The sequence below is a fragment of the Poromitra crassiceps genome (genome assembly GCF_964638095.1).
Source record: "Poromitra crassiceps genome assembly, chromosome: 5".
Lineage (NCBI taxonomy): Eukaryota > Metazoa > Chordata > Actinopteri > Beryciformes > Melamphaidae > Poromitra > Poromitra crassiceps.
Genome location: NC_139642.1, coordinates 50153910 through 50178611, shown reverse-complemented (window position 1 = coordinate 50178611; position 24702 = coordinate 50153910). Strand labels below are relative to the sequence as shown.

At 42.7% G+C, this 24702-nt stretch overlaps 1 protein-coding gene across 1 annotated transcript; it reads left to right on the top strand.

The window, feature by feature from the left end:
• Nucleotides 1–19925: 19925 nt before the first annotated feature.
• On the top strand, nucleotides 19926–21657 carry gemin7 (gem (nuclear organelle) associated protein 7). Its single transcript, XM_083637917.1, has 2 exons — nucleotides 19926–20065; nucleotides 20762–21657. Exon 2 carries the CDS (start codon nucleotides 20773–20775, stop codon nucleotides 21157–21159), a length of 387 nt encoding a protein of 128 aa, XP_083494043.1. The 5' UTR covers nucleotides 19926–20065; nucleotides 20762–20772; the 3' UTR covers nucleotides 21160–21657.
• Nucleotides 21658–24702: the final 3045 nt, after the last annotated feature.

Genomic DNA, 24702 nt, shown 5'->3' with positions numbered 1-24702 from the left:
ATGATGCTTTCTAATTATTTCTTTCCATGTTTTAAGGGAGCTAATTACCCAAGGGTTATTGGGATCCGATAGAAAATCAGTCGATGAAGGGTCCCCTGTCAATGTGTTAACTGGGATTCCCTTGCTCATTGAGCCTTCAATCTCCTTCCACCTGGTTGGAACTATAGAGGGTATGCATGTGATGTCACAGAGGCAGAAGTCACTGTGGGGTCACGCCCACTGAGTCACAGCAAGACTGAGCTTGAATGCAGTAATCAGCCTAGATAACTGACACCTGCTGCTCAGGGAGGAACTTGACACTCATTTTGACACTCATTCCTGATTGAGGGGGCATGTTCCAGTGGGTGTGCATACCCTCTATAGCTTGGTTTACACCAGCCCACTAGTGGCTGCATCTGGGCTGCTCTATAATAATCCCTCAAGCATGAAAGGCCCAAACCCCCATTCTCCTTTGCCAATTGCATTGTTTTATATCTGATCCTCGGCTTCTTCCCAGCCCAAATAAATCGTGATATAACTTTATCTAGTCAAGAAAGTATTGTTCGGTTTTTTCAATGGGTATCGATTGGAAAAAATATAAGAATCTTGGGAGGATATTCATCTTCACTGAGTCAATCCTTGAGACAATACATTAGATACAGGATTAAATTCCATCTACTTAGGTCTGCCAGAATTTCCTTTTTGAGGGGGCTATAATTAATTTCTTCAAATTTGGATAAATCTGTAGGCAAGCAAATCCCCAGATATTTAATTGATGCCTTATCCCAGCACATTTGGTATTTGGATCGGAGACTATGAGGAGGGTTATAATGGATATTAAGAATCTGAGTTTTTCGTTCATTGACTTATAACCTGAGTATGACCCATATTATTTAAGCACCGACATCAGGGCAGGGAGAGAGTCTGTTGGGCTTGAGAGGTACGCAAGAATATCGCCTACAAATAGAACTAGTTTTTGTTCCCCGGCAGCCATTTCTATTCCCTTAATCGAGTTATTCTGTCTAATCCATTGTGCCAACGGTTCAATAAAAATTGAGAATAAAATAGGACTAACCGCACAGCCCTGTCTCGTAGACCTCTCAAGCAGAAAAGAGTCAGTTAGCTCACCATTGATCTTTAATCTGGCCGATGGCTTATTATACAGAGCTTCTAATGTCTTAATAATGACCTGATCAAAACCAAACCTCTCCATAACTTTAAATACAAATTTCCATCTAACCAAGTCAAAGGCCTTTTCAGCATCTAAACTTATAAGCATAGCTTGTATTTTATTTTGGTCTATATGTCTAATAACCTGTAGGGACCTCCTAATACTATCATGAGTCTGACGTGACAGAATAAACCCAGTTTGATCCAAATTGATTATTTCTGGTAGAATTTTTTCTGGCCTAACCCTCTTTTAGCCTATTGGCTAATCTTCCAAGAGTCCACATTAAAACATTACAAGATACAATAATCATGAATACAACATACATTATTACATTACAGCATGCAATAATCATACAAAACAACACACACACACACACACACACACACACACACACACACACACACAGGATGCGCCTGCATATACAATGCACATACCCATATACATAAGATCACAATACTACCAGCACACTATAACCATTGACAACACAATATGGTAAGTCATTGGTTCCCAAACTGTGATCCGCGGATCACTGGTGTTCCGTGGGGCTCCGCCTGGTGGTCCGCCAGAGAATTGCTTCTTTTTGGGGCCGGTGTGCAGCATGCACAGCAGGGCCCTTACATTCCACTCTGTCGCCCGCATTTGAGCACGGATCCAGGGCGAGGTAATGTCTTTCCACTTTCCAGTCCGGTAGGTGGCGGTAATGCACCTCTGGCTAATAAACACATCGTTGCCTTGAACCAATGGTGACTCAAAGCTCTCTCTGACTCTGTCTGCTTCATGTGTGGGCGTGCCGACTTTCCCCCCTTCCCTCTCTGCTCGCTCTATGGCCAGTCCTTCAGTCCTCACCGCAGCACCCGACACACAGGAGGACAGACACAGCGAAAATGGCAGCGGCTTCGTCTTGCAAGCCGCCAACGCTTGTAGAAAAAGCAGATGCACGAAGCGAAATATGGAAATATTTTGTATACGTTGCCGACAGCGAAGGCAAGCCCGTGGACACATAGAAACCAGTGTGTAAAAGGTGCTTCAACGCGACCAAAGCGAAAGGCTCAAACACATCGAATCTGGCTAAACATCTTGCCGACAGGCACCCCGACCTGTTCAAAGAGAATACACTGGGAATACACCACATAATAAGCCTACATTTCAATAGCCTACATTTATGTGTGAAAATAATATATATTACTAGATTAACCATAAATCTGGCACTTCATGTTAATGAAGCTTAAACCCAGGATTATTAACCCACATATAGGCTACACTACAGCACAGGCACACTACAGTTGATGTGCACTTAAGTAGACTGAACACAAATGACTCAATACACCTTGGCAGAGTTCTGCACTTTACTGAGCACACCGGCCCTATGCCAGGTTTCGACCTAGCCTTGTTTTTTTAGATTTTACATACACATTAACCCTGAGGAGTAGCCGGATTGGGCTGATTTTCGGAAATATCACAATTTTGAACATTTACTTTCACAGGCTGCAGCAGGCTCAGTTTTAAAGCCAGAGTGAAGTTTCTGGTATCATGAAACTAGTAGACCTAAGGAATCGATTTCTACCAACCATGTCATGCTAGTTTGTCAGGAAGGTAGCTAAATAACACTCCAAAGTTAAGCAAAATGTTGGCGAGGGGAAAAAAAACATTTTCAAAGGGGTGCTCTTTTTCACAGCCTAATGTTGGCAGGTGTGTGTGTCCGTGTGTGTCCGTTTTGAACCAGCTAGTATAGCCTTATATTGCCATTTAGCCTTTCTGCTGCTATTGCATGGTTAAATCAGCAAATTGTATGTTATTGGGGGGCGGCGGGAGTGTGTGTGTGTGTGTGTGGGGGGGGGGGGGGCGTTGGTATACGCAGTGGAAGTGGTCCCTGGGAAATTTGGTTTGGTACGTAGTGGTACTTGGACGGAAAAGTTTGGGAACCCCTGGGTTAGAAGATTATTAGTTTCCATATATTTCCAAATGTGGTCACTAACTACTTTTTCCAAAATTGTACTTGAGAGTAGGCTAATTGGGCGACTGTTTGCGGCAGTAAAAGCAAGTTTAGCATCCTTAGGAATAGGGCAGATTTTTGCATGTTTCCATTCTGTGGGAAACCTATTATTGCAATAATTGATGTGAACAATTTGTAATCAAGATTCAGTACACTTCTTCAGGTGCCTTGCATGTTGCACGCTTGGGCGGTCATGGCTTCCCACATCGAACGATCCCCGCAGCGTCAGTGATGTCTCGTATGTTTAGGGCTGTTAGGTCTTTCACATCGTCCAGATACTTTCTTTGTCTTCCTCTTCCACGTTTCCCAGGCATACAGCCTTGTATTGTGAGGCATTCTATCTCTCCCTTCCTGATAACATGGCCCAGGAATTTATGTTTTCTCTCATTTAGTGTTTTCATGATAGATCTTTCTGTGTGGGCGCGTTGAAGTACTGTCTCGTTGGTTAATCTATCTTTGTATGATATCTTCAACATTCGACGAAGAAACCACATTTCTGCTGCTAACATTGCCACATTTCACTACACTAATTGGTCTATAATTTGCACATTCCGATTTGTCCTTCCCCCCTTTAGGTATAACCGAGATAACCACTTTTCTCCATGAAGGTGGAGTTTCCCCTTCTGTCAGAACCCAATTAAAAGTTTTCAACAGAGTAGGTGTCAGAGCCCCCTTCAGGCCCTTGTACCACTCTCTAGTGAATCCGTCCGTGCCTGGGGATTTGTTTGCCTTCAGTCTAGCTAATATAGCGGAATACATTTCCTCTTGTGTTATCTGCTGGGTCAGTGACACATTTTGGGCTTCCGTAAGGGTTGGCAAGTGTAGTAACAGAGTAGTAATAATATGCCTGACAACGCCACCTCCCGCTTGTGGAGGGGGCAGGAGGAACCCCTAGACCTTAGACTGTTCAACTTCCCTTGTACAGGAACAATTAGTTTACTAGAGGCAGTTTGTGGAAAAATATAACAACTTTATTACCATGTAATTACAAAACACATCACTGTTGAAAATACCACTAGCAAGACAATAAGGTCCTTAAGGCAAGATCTTTAGTATAAAGAAATGGCAATCTAAAAGCTACCTCTCCAGATCTAAGGAAGGGCGGGTCGGCCCGTGCACACAGTGAATGCCAAAATAACTAGGGTGTAACCAAGTGGGGTATCTCTCAATAAAATGGCATAGTAGCTTAAGAGACAATACACCAATGAGCCCCACACAAGTTGTTCTTATGAAGGAACCAAACAGAGACGTGTTGCTTTCCAATATGAAAATAGGTTTATTCTATTAAAATTAGTCAATGCTTCATAGAACGCTAATTAGCCTCAAGGGGGGGGGGGGGGGGGGGAGGTAGGAAACAGGCCCACCGGGCCAAGGGGTTCTAGCACCACTGGATATATATGCCACTGTATAGGCTATAGAACAAAAACACACTGCAAAACAATACACATGACTTTGTGAGTGCACCGCAAACAAAATAAGAAAACGTGAGTAAAGGTGGGCCTGTACCCAATTACACTTGGTATAAAACAGTGAGGCAAAAGAACACTAGGTTATTGTTGTTGCAGTGTTGCAGTGCCAGGGTCTATCAAATGACGTAACGTAATGTAATGTTGTTGCAACCCAAAACAATCCTAAAACTAAATATGGACAAAGCAGCGACTGACAGACAGCCACAACGCCACAACAAGCACTCCTGTAACACAAAGTACAGATTTAAACAAATTAATGCACAGATATAATTACATACCTCGGGGAGGCCACTCCCCTACAATTACCCCTAACAATGTAGGTTACCTTTAATGTACGGGGACTGGCCGCCCACACCAGGCAAACACCACAGGAGACGCGTCGTCTGATCCTACTGGTTGGCCTAAACACAACACAAGTTTAAATCATTTGTTCCCCAACAAGATAAACTGAGTTATGAAGAGAATGACCGGTACCTCAATTGGGTTCATCTGCTAACCTGGCTGCCACACTACACAACTTGGAGCACTGCCCGACCACCTAAAATGTGTGTACACATTATAATCACAAAAGAAACAATAACAAATAAACAATTATATGAGTTTCGACATACCGAATGATTTAGGGCCACTCAAGTCAGTTGCTGGTTCCAGTACTGCGCTTGGCTTTACACAAGCAGCCAATGCCCAACACACCCAAACACAGGGAGCATATGCTCTCAGCAGCTCACAGGTGATAGTGATTAGCAATCGGCCCAGTCTGACCTGTCAATCAAATAGTGGGCAGGTCCTACCTGTCACAAGGGGAAAAGAAAAGGGGACAGGCCTGGACTCAAAGAAATCATGCAATATAAATACAAAATTCAAATACAAAACATGCAGTGCCAGGGTCTATCAATCCACACCAATAAAACCAAAGGGGGTCCCCAGTGCAGTCCCAAGCAGAAAGGAAGGCTGTGTGCAACAGGGCGGACCCGGGCCTTGAACAGGGTTACACGCATAAACTGTAACGGAACAGAGGAGAGAAAACCAGTTAAAATATGCCAGTATGAATCAATCTTAAAATCTATGCCTATAGTGTACCTTGAATAAATGGCTCAAATAAACAAAACAAAAATAGTAAATTAACAGTGGGAAAACAGTGGCTGGACTGGTCCCTTTAAGGAAACAAACAAAACGCATTAGTTGCCAGCCCTAGTATCAGACTCTAAATAAAACACTATTCAAATCATTAAAAGAACAAAACAGCTTAAAACCTACTTTGTGTTGCAGTAACTGTGTACACAAGGCAAGGCCAAGGCAAGGGGGGGCAACCTCAACACCAGAGCTGCTGTATAAAAGAAGACCGTGATGTTACAAAACTAAAATACATTAAAATACACAAAGAGGCAACGCATCAAATGTATACTGCTTTACCCGTGTCTCCAGGTAGGGCAGACAGAGCAGACACCACAGGAGGTCACTTCATTTGTAAAACTGAAATAATAAAATAAATGCATTAAAATAAGATAATAAAACACAATGATGTTGGCTAAATTAAAGTGCTAAAGAGCATGGGAAGCCTCCATGTGCTCACACAATAGGCTAACAGTAGCATTAGCTGCAACAAACAAAAGCGTGGCACAAAAGTAGCAGATCTACAAGGTTCAGTTTTGGCCTACCATGTGTTCTCCTTCTCCCTGCATGAACCAACAACACAGCAGAGACCAAAAGGCTCTCTACTGGGAGGAGCTAGGCTTTTATACTTCCTGGTCATGTGACTAGGTCAGGTGCAGTGGGTGCACCATTCACCTGGATTCCCACACAAGTTTAAAGATTCAAGCATAGACTCTATTTTCTGGTCGTTATCAACCTGAGGTTGTGTATACAGCTCTTCATAATATTCTTTAAAACAGTTTTTAATTTCCTTCATCTGATAGTGAAGAACATTAGTTCTGGGGTCCTTCATCTTGTATATCGTGTTATCTGCCTGTTGTTTTCTAAGTTTGTAAGCCAACAATTTAGAATATTTGCTACCACCTTCATAGTATTTCTGTTTAGTGTATAACATCCTCTTTTGAATTTCCTGTGTACATATTTCTTCAATTTGTTTTTTTTTCTTCGTTATCTCTACTTTAATTTTAGGGTCAATTGTTGTCTTAAAATTCTAATACTTTTAATTCAGCCTGCAAGGTGTTAAGTTTTTCAGCTCTCACCTTCTTAAGAAGTGATGTTACTGCAATCACCTTTCCCCTCATTACCACCTTACAGGCGTCCCAGAGCACGGGCGGGCTCACCTCTCCATTGTCATTCAATTCTAAATAATCTGATATCTCCTTCGTAAACCTTTCGATACTCTGTTCATTCAATATGTTAGAGTTAAATCTCCAATATGTAAGCTTCCTCTCAGATGCTGTTGATAAGGACAAATACACTGGGCAGTGATCCGAGAGATCCATCGTTATATGACATTTTTGCACCTTACTGCTATCTGACCCAAACAATAGGAAATAGTCGATTCTCGAATATGTTGAGTGTGGAGATGAGAAAAAAGTATAATCCTTAACTGATGCATTACGTTGCCTCCAGACATCAATCAGCCCCAACTCAGATATTGTTGAATTTATTTTCCTTGTAGTTTTTTTGGATTGGCCTAATCTCGGTCCTGATGAGTCAAGGTGAGGATTCAGAGTAATGTTGAAGTCGCCTCCACACACAAGAGTTCCCTGTGCTTCTGCTGCAATCTTATCCAATATTTGTAAATAGAAATCTGACTCTTGAGCCAGGTGGAATATACACATTATAGAATGTAAAGAAATTACCCTAAACTTTACCCCTTATCAATATGAACCTTCTTTGTCCTTGATAGTAGATATATGTTTGTACATTACTCTACCAGAGATCAGTATTGCTACCCCTCTTGTGTGCCTATCTATATGGGGGTTAGTGGGTCCTCTGTTGCTCATCTGCAGCTGGTACAGAACGCCGCAGCGCGTCTTTTAACTGGCACACGTAAGCATGAGCACATTTCACCCATTTTAGCCTCCCTCCACTGGCTGCCCGTACATTTTAGGATTCATTTTGAAATTATTTTATTTGCTTTTGAAGCCTTAAACGGTCTTGCCCCACTACCTCTCTGATCTGTTACACTTGTACGCACCTACCCATTCTCTCAGGTCAGCTGATCAACTGCTCCTGACTGTGCTTAAAACGAGACTTAAGCTCAGAGGGGAGCGTGCTTTTTCTGTGCTAGCTCCAAAACTGTGGAATGATCTGCCGCTGCAGATTAGACAGGCCCCTTCACTGTCGCACTTTAAAACCCTTCTCAAAACCCACCTTTTCTCCGTGGCCTTCGTCACCATGTAGGATGCTGATTTTATGACTCGTGTGAGTTGTTTTATTTATTTTTATGTTTTTTACGTATTTTATCTATTTTATTGCGTTGCTTATGTTTTTATGTATTTTACATTATTTTTTATCTATTTTATTGTGGTGTTTATTTTTTCTTCTGTACAGCACTTTGGTCCTCTGTGGCTGTTTTAAAGCGCTTTATAAATAAAGTTGGATTGGATACTTTGGAAGAAAAATAACTGCTTTCATTAATGGAGACAGGGAACAATATAATATTGCCAAATATACGAACACAGGTCTGCGATCAGAAAGCCAAATCAAATTATGCCATAAAAATTGAACAATTGTAATAGAAAATACCTAGGCCTACACATATCGACTGTGGGTGCTGGGCTAGGTGCAGCACATGATGAAATTGATATAGAGCCTGCACACCGTATGGCTACTTTAGACTTCTTTATTGATTAAAAAGACAACGTTTCGATCAGAAGTGGATGTTCGTATAGGGTCAGATTTGTCTGGTTTACCAGACACAGCCCAAGTAGGGGACCTCCTCCTTGGCTGAGACCTCCACGTCATCACCCACCATTACACTGAACCCAGGGGACCTCCTCAGTCTGAAGATGGAGCAAAAGATTATCGCTTCAGTTTTCCCCTTGTCTCAGAGTTGTGTGTGTGTGTGTGGGTGTGCAATATTTCATCATATGCCAGATGGGAAAGCCCAATCCATAGTCTTTGGCTCCAAAGTCAGAATGAGGAGGTCCCCTGGATTCACTGTAATGGTGGGTGACGTGGAGGTCTCAGCCAAGGAGGAGGTCACGGGTCGCCTACTTGGGCTGTGTTCCAGACAGTAAGTTATCAGGAGAGAGCATGGCTCTAAAAGTGGTTTCCAGGGTAAACCAGAGAGTTACATTTCTCACTAGAATTGAACCTTGAACTGGATCCTGAAATTAACAGGAAGCCAGTGCAGAGAGGCCAGGACAGGGGTAATGTGACTAGACCTACTTGTCCTGGTCAGCAATCTGGCCGCAGCATTCTGGAGCAGTTGGAGGTGGTCCAGAGATGCCTTTTTGAGGCAAGTAAACAAAGAATTACAATAATCTAAATGAGACTAAACAAAAGCATGTATAATCATTTCTAGCTCGTCGTGTGAAACGACAGACCTGAGCTTAGCTATATTTCTAAGGTGGAAGAAACATGTACGGGAGAGGGACTTGATGTGGAAATAGTCTCTCCCTCTCTCCGAGCTCTGTGTATGAACACCTTGGCCCGAGGACGGAGTGCGCTCCCGGTTTGCGGAGCGATTTAAACACAGCGACAGAGTGATTCCAAAAGGTTGAATCGAGCGACAGGGAGAAAAATTAATATCTTGGTGTGAACAAAGCTTTAGAGTTCACCGGTCTACCTCAGTTAGTAGTGTCCTCCCCTGGCTGTTCCCAGAAGTCAAGATCGACATGAATAGGCTATTCAGGAAAAGACAAGAGAATGGCAAATGAATGAATTGGGAGTCAAAACTAGTGTGTATCTGAGAAATAGATATAACAACTGTTTTGAAGCAACCACACGCACCCGATGATCAGAAACAGAATCAGAATCAGCTTGTGGACATACAAGGAATTTGACTCTGGTATACATTACTCTCAATGTACTTACAAGGGGGGGGAAAGGGTATGCAAACCAACTAAAACAACAAAACAAGGACATCAATCAAAGGTACATAAAGCAAGTTAGCTGCTATTTACATTATATACATTATAAATATGTATGATGTAGGGTGACCGTTAAAAAATGTATGTAGGAGAAATAATAAATTATTAATATTATAATAATAGTTGAAAAATAGTTGAATACCTGTGTAAAAACAAAGTATATGTAAACCACACTGGGACTTTTGGGACAAAATGTTTTTTCGTTTCATTCATTCAATGATTCAGTTCTGATTCATTCATGATTCATCAAAAGCAACTTTACTACTTGGAACACAAAGGTTTCGAGCAGCTGTCCGGGAACATGGTGGGCGAAGAGGAGAGCGAGGCGACCAGACGGAGGAACATTGAGGAAGGGGTGGACCCCCGAGTCTGGAATTGGTATAATATTCTGTGAGAGGCAGCAATGTGCATCCATCCAGTCTGCTGGAAAGCCATTAGAAGAAGAATCACAAATCGTGACTTACACCGAGCCCAGAGACAGACACCGCCCATTTAGCCAATTTTAACGAATGCAAGTTGAGGAAAATGTGAAGGGATGCTGATGATTGATGTGCCATTGTGACATCATCCATATCATCAATAATCATCATCATCATCATCAGCATAATAAATCACTGATGATGTCACAATGTCCGCCGGGGGCAACACCACAATCCTTCAACTGAGCATGCTCAGAATGCCGCCCTAGCATTACTGTAATTGCTCAAGTGACATCACTGGTGTGAATCTCTCGGCAGGGAAACAGTGGATGGATGGATCCAGAAGAAGGTGGTAATGCAACATTAAGGATGCCAACTGCCATAAAACACCAAAAAGAAGAAGACATCACTGGTGACATCAACACTCGTGACATGGTGCTGTGTTATTGTCTGTTTGACATAATCTTCTTCTAATGGCTTTCCGGCAGACATGGCTTGCGGCACATTGCTTGTGTTTCTCACACCTCCCCAATCAGTCTGCTTGAAAGACTAACAGTAAGTGTAAACACAATAAACCTAGTCTAACTCATATGTGAGTCAAACTAGGTTTGACCAGGTGAGTCTGACTAGTTGACTGAGCAGGTAAAACAGCCGGTGTTTTGAACAGGAAGTCGTTACACAATTGATCAAGTGGGCGGGGCTACATAAGGTGAATTGCTACATACCGGTCCCACATAAATTTAGTAATGCAATGTGGTCTCCAACCTGCACCAGGTAGGGAATTTAGAGTTAAGGTTGGAGCAGAAGTGTCGAAGGATTATGATATAGAAAATGGTATTCCTCAGGGGAGAGCAATCAGTCATGTATTATTTAATATTTTTATTTTTATTTTATTTAGCCTTTATTTATACAGGGAAGCACTTGAGAGCGAGCTCTCATTTCCAAGAGCGCCCTGTTACAAAAGAACATATACAGAAGTTACAGACAGACAAGATTACAAAATTCACAATCAAAAACACGAGCATTCCTCCTGAAGAGTGCTCTGTGAGAGCGCTTTGAAGGCTTCAAAGGAGACAAAGTGGTCCAATTTCAATATGTTCTGAAGACTGTTCCATTTGTCTGGGGCATAATAAGAAAAGGCAGTCTTACCTTGCTCCGACCTCACACGCGGAGTAAACAGTCTGATGTGAGAACGTGAGCGTGTTTGATGACTTATGTTGATATGGGTGAGGAGTGAGGACAGGTACAAGGGGAGCTTTCCGGTTAGAGCTTTATAGATGAACAATAAGCAGTGTTGCTCTCTTCGAACCGTCAGGGAGGGCCAGCCCACCTTATTATATAAAGTGCAATGATGAGTACGAAAGCCGTCACCTGTGATGAAACGCAGAGCACTGTGATATACTGCGTCTAGCGGCTTCAAAATGGAGGGTGAGGCGTGCATATATAAAATGACTCCATAATCGAAAACCGACATTATTAGTGAATGTACTAAAGATTTTCTAGTGGAAAGTGAGAAACAGGATTTGTTCCTATACAGAAAACCTATTTTTATCCTCAGCTTTTTTGTAAGGTATTCTATATGAGTGTGAAAAGAAAGTTTTGAGTCCAGCCAGATGCCGAGGTATTTATAGGAGTTAACTTGATCTATCTGTTCGCCCTGAAGTGTACGGATGTAAATGTTGTTGCTGGGAGTAGGGGATCTTGAGAATGACATCCATTTTGTTTTCTTTGAATTTAGGACTAGTTTGAGGTCAAGCAGAGACCGTTGGAAGGTGTCAAAGGCAGTCTGTAGACTTGCAGCGGCCTGTGCAGGAGTGGGCCCGAAGCAATATAGAATTGTATCGTCGGCGTAATAGTGGACAAAACTGTGACCGGAGGGGGAGTAAATATTGTTTATGTATAGGGTGAACAGGATTGGGCCGGAGATAGATCCTTGCGGGACGCCAATATCAATTAAGAGAGGACTGGATTTATTGTTACCGACAACAACAGCCTGCTTTCTCCCAGAGAGGTAGCTGGAGAACCACCTGATGGAAAGATCGTCCAGGCCGATGGAGGACAGTTTATTTAATAAAATTCCATGATTCACTGTATCAAAGGCTTTGGAGAGGTCGATGAATAGGGCAGCGCAATGCTGGCGGCTGTCGAGGCAATTCAGAATGTTGTTTATAACTAATGATGTGGCCGTAATGGTGCTATGACCGGGTCTAAACCCTGATTGATGGGGATGAAGGATGTTATATGTGTCTAATGGCTCAATTCCACCACATTTAACAGCCCTGCACAGCTCGTCCCCACTCGGCTCTAATCGTTTCGGCTCGATGGACGTTTTGCTTCCACCGCAGATCATCTGCCCCCACCCACCCCCGCCCCCGCATAGTAGGCTATAACATAACGTTACAATTAAATCCATCCACAGAACTTTTAAACTGAAATACTGGTGCCTCTAAATGACCTACAGTGTACATGGGCGAATCTGACAATCGGCCAGGAGAATGGATATCACTTTGTAGTTAGTCAAACTCAGGCATGCGCTGCGCTGCGCGCGGAGGGAAGAGGCGCAACAGAGTGAAGCCTGCCCTGTACCCCGCGGCCTCTCACCAGGCAAGACCGCGGCTTCACCAAACACCCGCTGCGGCCTAGCGGAGCGCTGCAGCTCAACTAACGACAGGAGCTTGCTGAGCAGCGGACTTTTTTCACTCTGAAAACAATTGAAACCACCGCCACGACTTTATTTCACCAGAGGCGAAGGCAGCAACACAAAGACTGATGGAAATAACATAACAGAAGAGAATGTAAGCCCACTAAACTGGTATGCAGCGCATTGACAGTCAGTAGATAGAGTAAACACGATTCTGCCTGGCCAATCAGTCGTCTACAATGTTTTCACGTCACCGTATGAACCCGGGTTGACAGAATAGAACCTCGACGAAGCAGGTACGAAAAGTAGCACGACTCGACCCCAATACAACCCGGGCTGGGACAGTTTAAACCGGTGGGATGAGACAATTTATCGAGTCGAGCGGAGCGGGATCGCGCTACTACCTGCGGTGGAAATGAGCCATATGTAGTCCCGAAGTTGTTGATTCGCCAAGGTTTCCAGAACCTTGGCTAAGCAGCACAGCCTAGAAATGGGACGATAGTTATCCAGGTCGCTGGGGTCACCTCCTTTAAGCAGGGGTGTGACCTGAGCAGTTTTCCAAATAGATGGAATTTCACCGGAAGTGAATGTCAAGTTGAAGATGTGGGCAAGCGGAGCGGAGATCAACTGAGCACTAAGGCGTAGGAGAGATGGGGCTATGTCATCCTCACCTTTAGATTTCTTAATGTTCAGATGTGAGAGGGTTTTGAGGACTTCATGGTTATCTAATTGTCTAAATGAGAAACTATCAATGAGGGTGGAGGGGGTGGTGTGATTGCGTGCATTCGCGTTTGGTCATGGGTATGAGTCACGGGAGCAGAACTGGCAGAATGCCTGTCAAATAAATGACTAGCAGATGCAAAGAGTTTAAAGTGATTAAATGTATGACATATCTGCGATTTGTCCGAGATGACTCCATTCTCACCGTTGATCTGAGGAGGGAGAGCGGAGGTGGGCGTGGTTTTCATTGATTTAATGGTTTTCCAAAAACTGGCTGTGTTTCCTTGAGTGTTAGTGAAAGAGGTTAAGTAATAATTGGATTTGGCTTTCCTGATTATACTGATGCAATTGTTCCGTAGCTTCCTAAAATGTGACCAATCTGTCGGGGTGCCGGTGGATCTGGCAATGGACCAGGCGGAATCTCGAAGTCGCAAGGCAGATGAAACTTCATCTGTGAACCAGGGACTCGTGCGATTTTTTACTCTAAAGTTTTTATAGGGGGCGTGTTTATCAGTGATAGTGGTGAAAATATGAGAAAAATGTTTCAAAGCTAATTCTGGGTCGGGGATTAAGGATAATCGATTTAGGTCTGAAATAGATCATGTACAAAACCCTGTTCCGAGAAGTCTTTGAAATTGCGTTTTTTGGTGACATGGCCTTTGGGTATGGACATTTTTGATGTCCTGACACAAGCTATGGGGCAGTGATCACTGACGCTCTGGGAGAAAACGCCGCTCTGGGGGTATTTGAGGGGTCTATTGGTTAATATCATATCAATCAAAGTAGATTTCGAAGGGTTTTTTACGTTTGGTCGTGTGGGGTGATGAATGAGTTGAGAGAGGTTTAGTTCCAGGCAAAGCTGTTTTAAACTGGTGGAGGTCTCTGAGATCCAGTCCAAATTCAAGTCACCCAAGACTACTAATTCAGAGGAGACGAAGTTAGACAATATATTCCCAAGGTCGTTTAGAGCTGATTTTGGTGCAGAGGGTGGGCGGTAAACGCCAGTGACAATGATATGGGCGTCGCCTCCTACACAGATATCCAGTACAATACACTCAAAACATTTTGGGATGGAGGAGGCTGAGAGAGCACAGGTGACTAAGTGTTCTCTAGTGTAAATACCACCTGGTACGGGAACTGTACCACCATGGACCGCAGGGCGCTACGGAGAGTGAGACGCGCGGCACAGCACGTAACAGAATGTGAGTTGCCAGATCTGCATGAACTGTATAAACAGCGGTGCCTCAGGAGGTCCCTGAAGATCATCAAAGACACAAACCATCCCCACAACAGCCTGTTCTCCCTGCTACCCTCAGGGAGAAGATACAGGGTTCCGAAAGCACGCACAAATCGCTTGAGGAACAGTTTCTTCCCGCAGGCCACGAGACTCCTTAACATACACAAATAGTGTAGTAGCCGCACTGTACCGTACTGTAGCTGCTACCATTACGTATGTCTAACGTTTAATTGTATGTTTAATAAGGAATATGCTATTTGCACCTGTATGTCAAATACGCCGAATTTAAAATGCCGAGTTTAATTGTATGTTTAATAAGGAATATGTTATTTGCACCCGTATGTCAAATACGCAGAATTTAAAATGTTTAAGCATGTCTAAAGTATGCACCCGACACGTGCACCTATGTGCAGTGAATATGCCACTGTCTCTGACTTGTCTTATCACTATACTGCCTTATTGCTTGTTGTGTCTCTTGTTGTTTTTGCACCCATATGCCCTGTTATATTTGTACTATTTGCACTATGTTGTAAACGGAGTCCACAGCACAAGAATTTCACACGTGATACTTGTACCATGGAGTGACAATAAAAATCTTGAATCTTGAATCTTGAATCCTATCAATTCTGAAGAGATTGAAACCGGATAAGGCAACATCAGAATCCAGAACTTTGCTACTCAACCATGTTTCTGAGATGACAAGAATGTCTGGGGTGGTGTCATTAACTAAAACAGAAATGAAGTCCATTTTGGGGAGAAGGCTCCTGATATTTAAATGTAAGAGCTTCAAGCCACAAGAAGCCCGAAACTCCTGTGGCGAATTCAAATCATATAACATGTCAGGCCTGGGGGCACAGGGAGCAGGATTTGCCGGGATGAGTCTCAGATTATCCTCTGTAACGCCCCTTGGTCTCGAAACATGTCGAGGAAGACGCATAACACTGGGGGATAAGACAACAATAGCATGGAAGTCGGGATCATGAACACAAGGACCTGAGGTATGCTGTGAAATGGCTACAGATTGGAGGGAGAGATGGGCTGTAGGCTGTGGTACCAGGGGTGGGCAATAGGTATAATATATATTGATATATATAACGATGACAAACTTAGATGGAGGTATTACATCAGCACTTTATGCAGATGATGGATGAGAGGGAAGAATGTGCCATATGTGTTAGGGAATATAAGAAAAGCAATTGAGAATGTGGAGAAGTGGTCATATGAGTGGGGGTTTAAATGATCAACAAGAAAGTCTTAATGTTTACTAATAAGCGCAAGATTTTTGATGAGAACTTAACATTATATGCCCAGCCGATGGAGAGGGTGGCTGAATTGAAGTACCTGTGTCTATAGCTTGTTAGTAAATATACACGGAAAGTTCATATTACACACTTAAAAACAAAATGCAAAAAAGTAATCAATTTATTACGAGCTGTGGCCAGATGTAATGGGGGCAGATAAACAGTAATTCATTTACTTTTGCTGTATAGGGCAATTACTGTATGAAATCAACAATAGATTATGGTTGTATGGTATATGGAGCGGCAGCAAAGACATAATTGCAAAAAGTGGATTGATTACAGTATAGAGCACTACCAATATAGGAGCTATTAGGTCAACCACCAATAATGCAGTATAGAAGCACGAGAAACACCACTGGAATTAACTTAAGAAGAGAGAAAATTGTACACCAGTCTAGAGCGCCCTCCATAGGCAGTTGCAGTTTGATTTGGTTCACACAGGACTAAATGGAACTCTGGATATCATGGGGAAAAGGAACAATACGTGTGGGTGTGAGAACTGAGTTAAAGAAAACTGGCATATTTTATTGCATTGTACCATGTATGAGGAGGAAAGAGAGGAATTGCAGGATAAAGTCCAACAGGCAGGAAGGGAGTGCATCTGATGGGGATACTGAGAACAGATCAAAGGGGGTAGGGCCTATAGGAATCACCAGGAAGGCCTGTTTAGGTTCTAAGTGACACAAGGTTGGTGGGTATGATTTAATGACCAGAAATAGGATACAATGACACGTGAGGGGAATCATGATGCCGGTGTTATGCCGAGAAATGCCCCCGCGGCGGCAAATGCCCCCCCTGTTCAATTTCCTTTCAGAGACTCTAGTGATGCTCAGTGTCCGATAAGAAAGAAAGAAAGAAAGAAAGAAAGAAAGAAAGAAAGAAAGAAAGAAAGAAAGAAAGAAAGGGAAGTGAATAAGAGTAAGATCAGAGAAGAACAGGGGTTGTCATATGCCGTGGCTGCTAAGAGGTGGAGAGAGGAAAGGAACGAGGACAGCAGAAGCGTCATGCCCATTGTAACTGAGGGGGCAATTGCCCCCTCAGATTTTTGAGAGGTAAAATTTTTTTTTTTTTTTAATAAACATAGGCTATAATATTATAGGCTGTTTATGGTAGTTGAAACATAGTTTCAAGTTTACGTTTATGTATGTTTGTAGTTAAAACAAAAACATAAATACTGTATAGCAGGGGTAGGCAACTATTTTTCATCGGGGGCCACATGAGAAACCCAGATTGTTGCCGGGGGCCGAACAAATATTGTCAGGCCGTAACCCATGGATGGGCAACTTTGATGATAGAGAGGGCCACAAAAAATGTCCTCGCTACCAGGTTTTGCTGAGGGGCCGAACGGCGCCAGCGCGGAAAATTTGGGGCATTTGAATAAGCCAGGTTTAGAGGAATATTTATTTTAAATTAACAGTTGTGATGTCATTATTCTCAAAGCCTGTGTTGAGGGTCACACAAACAAAAATGCACTCTTGAAGCTAAATAAATCCAAAACCAATGAGTTTATTATTTAAATTTCTACTTCAATGTAGCCTTTTAGTCATAAAGATTATTGAAAGATATTCCATATTCCAGACTGAAATGCTATAACAGAAGTGGAGTATTGGCCAGAATGACATGAATACTTGGACACTTATTCAGCGGGTATCTTGTATGTTGCGTTCAGGTGCACTGTAAAAAAAAAAAAAATTTTTTTTGCAAAATCATCTGGCGGGCCAGATATTATCGGAGGCGGGCCAATTTTGGCCCGCGGGCCGCCTGTTGCCGACCCCTGCTGTATAGGCTACATACAGTACAACACAAAAGGCTGTTATTTACCCTTTGTCACCACCTGGTGAGTAAATATATATAACTAAAACCATTAGAATTGACAACCGGTCCGCAACTTTTTTTCCCATGTATCTACCAGTCCTTGGCACAAAAAAGGTTGGGAACCCCTGCTCTAGAGGAAAGATTTCTACCTTCTGAAAAGGCAATACCAGCCAAAATAAACATTGTGTTACATTGCTTTGAAACATGTGGTCTCCCTTTTTTGTCAAGTCCATTGAGCCTGGGCAGTGGCAATGTACTTAACTTAGTCTGGTGATTATAGATATTTCCAGGAGGCTGAGCAGTTTGGAAAATAGCCTTATGGTTACACCTGCTCAGTCTGTTAATTTAAAATTAGATATTCCTCTAAATCTGGCTTCCAACCCCCAAAAATTTTTGGCGCCCTTTGGGCGGCGCCAGAATTCGCCCCCTCAGATTGTTGGCTTGCATGACGCCCCTGGAGGACAGGGTGGTTGTACCAAAAGATCCGGTGAAGGAAAAGGATAGATCAAGACAGAGTAACGTTATTTGCATGGACAAGAAACGATTCCTGGCCTTCATTGCTATATGGTCATAAACTGTGCTGTATAACTGGGAAGACGGAGAGGACTGAAATGCGCGTGGTTGACGCCGCTAAGAGGTTCCTGGATGTGGTGGACGTATCTGGGACAGAGATAAATAAAATACTGAGGGATGCATTTGCGCAAACTCAGACAATTGTGTCTAAGTGATAGTATGGACAATGATTATGAATTCGAGCGCTTTGGGTGGACACTTACTTTTTCACTGTAAATAACTGAATTGTGAAAACTACTGGTTGACAAATGACCAGAAATTAGAAAACGTGTTCAACTTTGATGTATTTATGTGTGCTAATTTCATTTCAAAAGCCTGGAAAAGAAGGCAAGATACTTTATTTAATCAACATTTATGTTTTTCATTTTCTACCCAACCGCCCCCCCCCCCCAGTCACATTCAAACCAAGAGCTCTACTCTAGATGGCCTGAGGTATCAAATATAATGGCTGTATGTTTTATTTCCTTTTCTTTATTTCCTTGTTGCTGTCGATGCTCTTAGTGGTGGTGATGATGAGAATGTTGTCGCTCATGTTGTTGATGGTCATTTTGATTTTGTCATTTTAATACTAATGTATAGTCTATAATTAGGCCTATGTAAGCCTATGTGCTGCACTATGGTGTCTTGTAAGCCCATGCGCGCTGGGCATACAAAAGTATGCATGACACAATAATACAAACAAACTCTAAACTCTAAACTAAATTACAATAGGTGGCGGTATCCACCTTAATTGTTGGATTGCAATCTGCAAAAAAAAACGCAAAGAAGAAGAAGATACAACGACATCAAAGAGCATGGAAGGAAAGAGACGAAACTCCAGCCATTTTTGGAAACAGAATGCGCCTCGCAGTGGTCAGCTGCGGTAGCGCGGGCCCCTATAATCAGCCTCTCTAAACAGTAACTCAACGGGAGAACACTCTAAATTTCGTGGATTCACATCTTTTCTGGGCGTACTGCAAATCTTGATTGAAGTGGTGTAGTGCAGGGATGTAAAACAACAACCATATTGTGGAAACTAAGCAAAATTTTTCGTTTTTTTCTTTTAGTTTTTTCAAGATAAATAGTAAATGCAAAGGACCCGAGGTTAAAACCACGGCAACACACTTCTGACGGAGTGGACGACAGCCGCATTAGCTATTTATCTTGAAAAAACTAAACAAAGAAAACGAAACATTTTGCTTAGTTTCCACAATATGGTTGTTGTTTTACATCCCTGCACTACACCACTTCAGTCAAGATTTGCAGTACGCCCAGAAAAGATGTGAATCCACGAAATTTAGAGTGTTCTCCCGTTGAGTTACTGTTTAGAGAGGCTGATTATAGGGGCCCGCGCTACCGCAGCTGACCACTGCGTGCCTGTGCGAGGTTCTTTTGGCGCTGTCACGCTTCCAAAAATAAAAAATGGCGGAGGCTGCTGGGCGCTGATGTTGCAATGGGGCAATATGGAGCTTTCAGTTCTTTCCATAAAAGTTCTTTGACGACATGATGTTACACACTCTTGTACAGTAGGTGGCGGTATGCACCTAAAAGTTGTTTGAGATCCGACATTAAATCGAGAGAAGAAGAAGATGCCTGATGATGGCCACTAAACATTTGAATCTACCAAACCCATTCACCACGTTTACCGTTAAATCAGATTCAGATGTAATTCAAGAGTTTACGAGGAATAACAGTTAGTACCACACGTAGGCGCTTGGCGTTTCAGAAGAAGGTAAGAAGAATTAACTTGCTGCGTTGCCTTTATCGCGTTAAAAACATGCTCTTGCACGGTGCAAGGCAAGCTAGCATGTACCAAAAGTTAGCAACTTGGCTGCCAAGATAGCCTCGGTGCAGCACCGAGGCTATTTTGGTAACGTGTCGTACAGTAACGAAATCTCAAACATTACGTTACCCTTAACCCGGGACGTTTGGATGGTATGTTAGCCAATGTAGTTCTGCTGGACATGAGTACAATGTTTTTGTAGCTGGAACGTTACGTTACCTGCAATGGGAGGGGACATCATGTAACGTTACTGTGCAGTACAAGTCCGTGATCCGACAAAACGGTGTTCTGTAAACTCGGACTATTGTTTAATCACTGTTGTTTCTTCTCGCATCTAAAGCAGTACGTTACCTGTATATTCCCATGTCACGTGCATTTCCTGCCAATAATGTGCTTTACAGCTAATTGGTTGTGTTTTGATCTCTTTTTACAGGATATTGTTTTGATTGTAATCACCTGTTAATTTATTACAATCACCTGTTATTTTCCTACCAAGATGGCTGTGTGATGATGTAACAGAATGCTATAAATAGAGCCAAAACATCACACAATGCTATTGAAATACCTATGGAGCTCATCTATAATATTACATTTTCCTTTTTTTTGACTACCCCATGATTTCCCCCCTATAAAATGTGTTGACAGAAAGAATCAGCATGGCAACACCAGTGCCTGTGCTTCGCCTACCAAGAGGACCTGACCCCAACAGCCGGGGATTTGACCCCACATCACCCCGTTTCATCGCCCTCTGTCCTACCTCCATCCCTACGTCCACGGCATCAGAGACAGATGCGGCCCAGCTGCAGGAAGAGCAGCGTGCACGGTCTGTGTTGAGGGAGACATTTCTCAGATGTCTCATTTCCATGACCAACAAGAAGGTCCAGTTCCACATGTATGAGAAGGTGAAGGTGGAGGCCACGTTCGGAGCATCTGATATTGATGTCTTAAACTTTCAGGTGTCGGACTTGCAGACTCCCATCGGGGTGCAAAAAGAGGCGCTTATCAGGTGTCAGGATGTGATTTCATGCTCTTTTGATGTATAATGTTGGGAACACATGAGGTTTGTTTCCTGATTGAAAGGAACATTTCATTCCATGTAAAATACACCAAGGAATTTAATGTTGCTTTTAAGCAGCTCTGTTCTGCAGCCATGTAGTTTACTGTAATTTTCATGCTCTGCGAGTTAGTTTGTTTATAAATATTTAATATGAAGTCAGTTCTGTTTATATAGGGTGATGTGGCAGCACATGGTGTGTTTTTGATGTAGCTTGTCTTAAGGATAGTTCAGTTGATCATACTGCCATCTGTGAAAGAACCAACATTCTGGCAAGCAATCCCTTTTTCGAGCACTGGAGGGCGTTGTATACCTTGTATTACTTTCAAAGCAAATACCAAAGCCTCACCACGCTGTAAGGTTCTTGAGGCTTACAGGCCTTCTATAGACCACCAGCGCTGCTGCCCCCAAATGGGGTTGAAAACAAATTCAGCCTGAATTCTAAAAATGTTAACATATTTGTGCTTGTGTTAACTTGTTCTTTGCTCTCTCAGATTTAGTTCTGTAACAGACAAATGGAATTCTGCACTTGGAATGTTTTCTTTTGAATAAACTTTTTTTTGTATTTGAATATTAATTATGTATTCAGTCTGGAAAAATGAAACCACGGTGGGCGAACATTTGGTGGCAATTTGTTTCTCTTTATCCAAATTATAAAATGGATACAAAATACAAAGTCATTCCTAATCCATTGTTGGGGTCCCCATTATGCGTCTGACTACAGTAAAGCAGAAATGAGTCCGGAAGTAGCATGTTTGATCATAAGGGGAAAAGTGAATGGGTTTTTAGAATGGGGTTTTCACTTAAATGCATGAAATAAGGTCATTTAAGTGAATTGCCCATTCTAAATACTCTTAGCCTTTCCCCTTCAGATCCAACATGGCGGCGATTTCTAGTTAAGCCTACAAAAATACGTCATCCCATCGGTACTCTATTCTATTACCTACAAGCTGCCCCCCCCCCCCCCATCTTTAGTTTTAAAGCTGAAGGATGTTATTCCCATCACAACTGAGGTTACCTATTATATGCATCAGTTTGGGATAAACAGTACTACTACAGAATATAGCCTACAGTAGTTAATTTATATTGCAGAAGAGTTGTCTATAGCCTACCTCTAATACCCTAGATACATTTCTCAAGAGTCAGTAATTTTTCGATGCATCAGCACATTGTAATTTAATTCCACCCTAAAACAGCAAGTTTGTTGAAAGATGTTGACGCAACACTCCTGTAGAATTAGTGTACATGTAATAATGCTGCATTCAAGACACATGGGAATCTTAATACTTCCAAATATCTTATTGGCTGTCTTAGCACCACCCGTAAGATACAGTTGGATACTTTTGGAAGATGTTCTAACTTTTGTGTAACAGGAATGTTGAAACTGTACTGCGACAGTTTAGCCCTGGCATCGTATCTGCTGTTTTGCTTATTTCAGGCGTCCATATTGTCCCCAATTCAATGCTCTTTAGGTGGGAAGTAGGAAATCCAAAGTGTGCAGTTTCCCAGTTTCCACTTGTCTTCATTGTGGCATGATACAAGATTGTGGATATCACAAGGTGGAGCAGCCCTATAGTGATTGGGGAGACCGCCGTTCACCCAGACGACCCGTGTTCATGCACCTGTGTCCTTGAGCAAGGCACTAGTGAATTCCATCCAGCTCTAGAGGTGCTGCTGAGGCTGACTTCTGACCGACTTCCGGGAGCTTCAGGGCCCCATTAGCTACATGATTTCAGAACTAACTCAAATATTGTATGGGTGCAAAATCTATATTGGTGAACTTGTTGCTGGTTGAACTGTTCTAATGTTCAGGCTGATGGAGCTGCACACACCATCTTCACTTTGACAAATCATCAGTCTGAGCTCCTGAACACCGTAAGGATTCTTTGGAAAATGATCCTAGGTCAAACAAAACTAATGGTTGAATCAAAATCGGTCAAATTTGTCAACCATCTCTGTGAACATTAAAAAATAAAACAGAAGGCCCTTCTTGCATTGATCAATTATCAATCCGTGGGTATTTAGGATGATTTCGAATGTCCATACACCCTAGAAATGAAGCTGATACTGTGTTTTGAGCAGCAATGTAGAACATTTGTCCATGAAAAAAGAACACTACGTTTTTCACAAATATCAACTGTTACTATCTACGAATTGGTAATAATTTGTATTTTAATCTGGTGCTTTTGAATATATCTCCAAAACAGTTCTTGACTGAAATATTAACATCCACCTGACACAAATTATTATCGCATAGTGCCACATATTTTAGGCCCTCAAATGTACTGATATCTATCTAAGTATGAGGTGTGCATCAGATTGTTACTCTGAGAAAATCGAACCGCGACAGCCAACATTAAGGCCATGTCTAGACTCGTAGCTCTGAAATTATTTGAATCCATCGTCGTAAATACCATCATACAGAAGAGCAGGATTCATCATTGTTTAGAACCAGCCTGCAGGGGGGGGGGGGGCATCCGTACTATTTAATCTTCCTAAAAGGTGTATTTTGTGAGTTCCCAATAAGTCATTTTATTTGAGTGCCATTAAGCGGTCGCGCTGTGCCTGTGTCTCTTTTTGTACCTGAATTATCTGACCACTCAGTGGAGACAGTCATCAATGAGGCGGTGACTCATCCTCTCTCTCTTTCCCTCCCTCTCTTTCCCTCTCTCTCTCTCTCTCCCCCTCCCTCCCTCCCTGCCTGCTCCGAGGTATGACTTAACCGCGTGTGACGTCATCGAGCCTCTGTGATTCAATCAGGAAGTCCTCAAGGACAAGCAATGTTAATTTCATATATCCAGGCACGCTGTTGTTGTGCGACCGACCGGGAGCCCTCAACTAACTCCCTCATCTCACATTCTCTCCTCTGTGATACGTGTCTGCATCCGTCTTCACGAAAACATCACATCACACACACATCTCATGTTTTTGCGGCGGTCACCTGCGTTGCAAGCCGTTATCGGCACAATTAGTGGGTGCAAGACTTGTGTTTTGAAAGTGAGCTGCTGGCTATAAAAATGGTATATTTTCAAAGACTGGAGTTGGATTCATGTTCCGTAATTTGTCGCGGTGCACGGGGGCAAACTGTCTCAATGTTATCTACTCTGACTGTTTCTCTTTCCTGCCAGTCTGCTTCTCCCTGATTCCAGTGGAAAAACATTCTTGCCTCTTAGTATGCATGTGCAGTTGTGTGCGTGTGTGCGAGTGCCTGGGTACATCGGTCATGATGGTACAAGGAATCTGCCCCGTCTAACACCGCTGGCCAACAGGAAGCACATTCCACTCCTTCCTGTTTGTGGCCTTCTCTCACTTCCTGTCAAGTGTCTGTGATAACTTACAAAAATAACACGGCCGCGGCCACTTTATCACCCTTTGCCCTTGCCCAAAACTCCTGCAGGGAGGCTGGAAGGCCTGCGTGGTCACCTCTGGACCACCTCTGGACCATGCATTTGCAGTCTTTTCCCTTATTGGTCTGTTTCATTATAGGCACTTTGCTTTAGATACAGCTGAGTGAAGATTCACCTGATATGTA